The 3,365-nt window shown below is 37.9% G+C and overlaps 1 protein-coding gene across 3 annotated transcripts in view; it reads left to right on the top strand.

Moving 5' to 3' along the window:
* CARF (calcium responsive transcription factor) overlaps positions 1-3,365 on the top strand; it is a 63,222-nt gene extending 59,857 nt beyond the window's left edge. Inside the window, exon 16 of one of the 3 annotated variants that reach the window (XM_003785026.2) lies at positions 2,895-3,365. In XM_003785026.2, coding sequence (XP_003785074.1) covers positions 2,895-3,013 — 119 coding nt within the window. In that variant the 3' untranslated portion in view covers positions 3,014-3,365. The remainder of the gene's footprint in view (positions 1-2,894) is intronic. The other 2 variants (XM_023510441.1, XM_023510442.1) reach the window with 2 other exon arrangements.

Genomic DNA, 3,365 nt, shown 5'->3' with positions numbered 1-3,365 from the left:
TTATCTTCACATCACTGTTAACCAGTCAACATAGTAGTAAACTGTTAACTCCTACTTGATTTAATTTTGTTAGTTCTTTTCACATAAATTACTCTGGATTGGACACTTAGGTGAGAAAGATTTGCAATATACTTTTTTTTTTGAGACGGAGTCTCACTTATGTCACCCTCAGTAGAGTGCTGTGGCATCGCAGCTCACAGCAACATCAAACTCCTGGGCTTAAGCAATTCTCTTGCCTCAGTGTCCTGAGTAGCTGGGACTTCAGGCATCTGCCACAAGGCTCGAATATTTTTTTGTTGCAGTTGTCATTGTTGTTTAGCAGGCATGGGCCAGGCTCAGACTCACCAGCCTCAGTGCATGTGGCTCGGGCACTGAAGCCAATATACTTTGTTTTTTTGAGATGGAGTCTCACTCTCTTGCCCTGGCTAAAGTGCCCTGGCGTCATAGCTCACAGCAATCTCAAACTCTTGGGCTCAAGAGATCATCTTGCCTCAGCCTCCTAAGTAGCTGGGACTACAGGCGCCCACCAGAACCTGACTAATTTTTCTATTTTTAGTAGAGATGAGGTCTCACTCTTGCTCAAGCTGGTCTCAAACTCGTGAGCTCAAGCAATCCACCTGCCTCAGCCTCCCAGAGTGCTAGGATTACAGGTATGAGCCACCACACCCAGCCTGCAGTCTTTAAAGAAAAAAGATCTCAGCAGTTATTCTTAAAATATATAAAATATTTTGCTTCCATCTTAGTCATCATTTTTCTGGTTAAGGAAAACTGATACAGTTTTTTCTAAAAAAGAAGCATTAGCTTGGTGACCATAACTCAGTGGTTAGGGCACTGGCCACATGCACTGCAGCTGGTGGTTTCAAACCCAACCCAGGCCTGCTAAACAGTGACAACTACAATTAAAAAAAAAAAAAATGCCTGGTGTTTTGGCTGGTACCTATAGCCCCAGCTACTTGGGAGGCTGATGTAAGGGAATTGCTTAAGCCCAAGAGTCTGAGGTTGCTGTGAGCTATGACGCCATAGCACTCTATTGAGGGCAACATAGATTCTGTTTCAAAAAAAGCATTGGCTCTGCGCCTGTGACTCAAGTGGCTAAGGCGCCAGCCACATACACCTAAGGTGACAGGTTCAAATCCAGCCTGGCCTGCCAAAACCACGACGACAGCTGCAACCAAAAAATAGCCGGGTGTTGTGGCGGGCGCCTGTGGTCCCAGCTACTTGGGAGGCTGAGCCAGGAGACTCGCTTGAGCCCAGGAGTTGGAGGTTGCTGTGAGCTGTGATGCTACAGCACTCTACGCAGGGGGACAGCTTAAGGCTCTGTCTCAAAAAAAAAAAAAAAAAAAAGCATTATCTTTTAAGCAATACTTTCCAGAAAATGTATTTAGAGGGATGTGGCAATAATACTAAGAACTTTAGTAGACAAAAGGAAAAAGGAATGTACTTAAATTAATTCTTACAAATCTATAAAATATGTAGTGATATCCTCATTCTACAGATGGATAAACAAAGGCTAAGAGAGGTTAAGTAATTGTCTGAAGCTCATATCCAGTAAGTGACAGAAATTTAAATGTAGATCTGTCTACTTTCTTTCTTTCTTTCTTTCTTTTTTTTTTTTGAGGCAGAGTCTCAAGTGTTGCCCTGGGTAAAGTGCTGTGGCATCCTAGCTCACAGCAACCTCCAACTCTTGGACTCAAGACTCAAGCTATCTCTTGCCTTAGTTTTGTCTATTTTTAGTAGAGATGGGTGTCTCACTTTTGCTCTGTCCGGTCTTGAACTCCTGAACTCAAATCAATCCACTGGCCTCCCAGAGTGTTAGGATTATAGGCATGAGCCACGGAGCCCAGCCATATTTGTCTCCTTTCCAAAGTTCTTCACATACACATCCCCATACACACATAAACACACACTCTAAATGTATTTTCCTCTGTGTTGTGCCAAGTATTTATTGGGAGCTCTAATCCAGATTGCTTTAAAGGAGACCCATTTTGGATCCAAATTTGCATGATTTACCAAGTTACAAGATAATCTAAAAGGCTCTTTGACCTGGATACGAGTTCTCAGGATTATTCAAATTCATACTTTTTGGTTATCTCTTAGACTAAACACCCATATGTGACAAGCCTTAGGTATGTTCGACCCACCTATCTGAGCAAGTCCCCTTAACTTCTGTTTCCTATAGCTACTGAAAAACTGATATTCCTGAGAAAGAGAGTTGAAGATTTGATCTTGGACATCATATTTGCCAGCTCAAAGTAGTGCTGCTGGTCTGCTACATTAGTTTAGTCATAAATACTTTGAAATCAGAATGGTAAGTGCATTCTGAAATGTCTCAGATGAGCAAATACTTGGCTCACACAGCTAAGTCAGAGCTATCATTTAAGATGTGGGTGTTTTTTCTAATATAGTTAAAGTCTTTCAGGGAGTAAATATTTTATTAATATGTGACCTCATATGGAATATGTGGAATAAAACATGAATTTGTAATCTGTGCACATGCTGTTTGCAAAGCAAATCATTTTCAAATGATGAGATGTTTCTTGGCTTTTATTCATACATATTTTTTTAAATAATTATATTTAAACATGAGATATTACTCATAGTTTTATCAAATTATGGACTGATATTTTGGCATAGCATCTGTACAAGAAAATAAGTTTATAATTTTCTTGTTTTCTTTTCATTGCTAGAAGTATACTGACAGAATTTAATAATAAATAACTTAAGATGTCAGAAACAGAGTTTTTAAATACACCAACTGCTTTTCTCAATTATTTGAGAAATTTCTTCCAAACTACTGAGTTTTGCTTTGCTTCTAAATTCATATAATTCTAATGATTTCAGTGCCATAAAATATATTAACCTTTAGGATTTTTCTTTTTTGTTTGGTTTTAAAGTTGAAGAAAATCCAGAAGGTATCATTTCTGTGAGCCAAGTTAAGCAAGAACCCAAAGAACCAGCATTGTCTATGGAAAGAAAAAGAAATATGGACTGTAAAAAATTATCTGCTACATAAATTATTGAAGCTTTTCAGAATTTACAACTTTGGTGACTTCTGATGTTATAGAAAAGAAGGTGAATATTGTCAAAGTGCAGCATTGTGATAATTGGACTGAAGACTGATTTGATGGGAAGCTTTGATTTAAAACTGATATGTTTATTGTGAATTCCATATTTTTACCTTGAGATATTTTGCTCTTCTTATTTTGTATAATTTTTATGCTTTTGATTATCTAATAAGGCCAGTATTTCATAAGTTCTTCTGAATTAATCCAAGTAATATAGTCTGAATACAAATAGTTACCTTATTCATCCTTGGAAATATCCAATTTTGGTTCTTTAAAGACAAAAAAGAACAACAACAACAA

The sequence above is a fragment of the Otolemur garnettii genome, unplaced genomic scaffold (assembly GCF_000181295.1).
Source record: "Otolemur garnettii isolate 467f Iridium unplaced genomic scaffold, OtoGar3 scaffold00013, whole genome shotgun sequence".
In the NCBI taxonomy this organism is placed as follows: Eukaryota; Metazoa; Chordata; class Mammalia; order Primates; family Galagidae; genus Otolemur; species Otolemur garnettii.
Note: the sequence above shows the minus strand (reverse complement) of the source record. Positions and strands in the feature narration are given on the sequence as shown.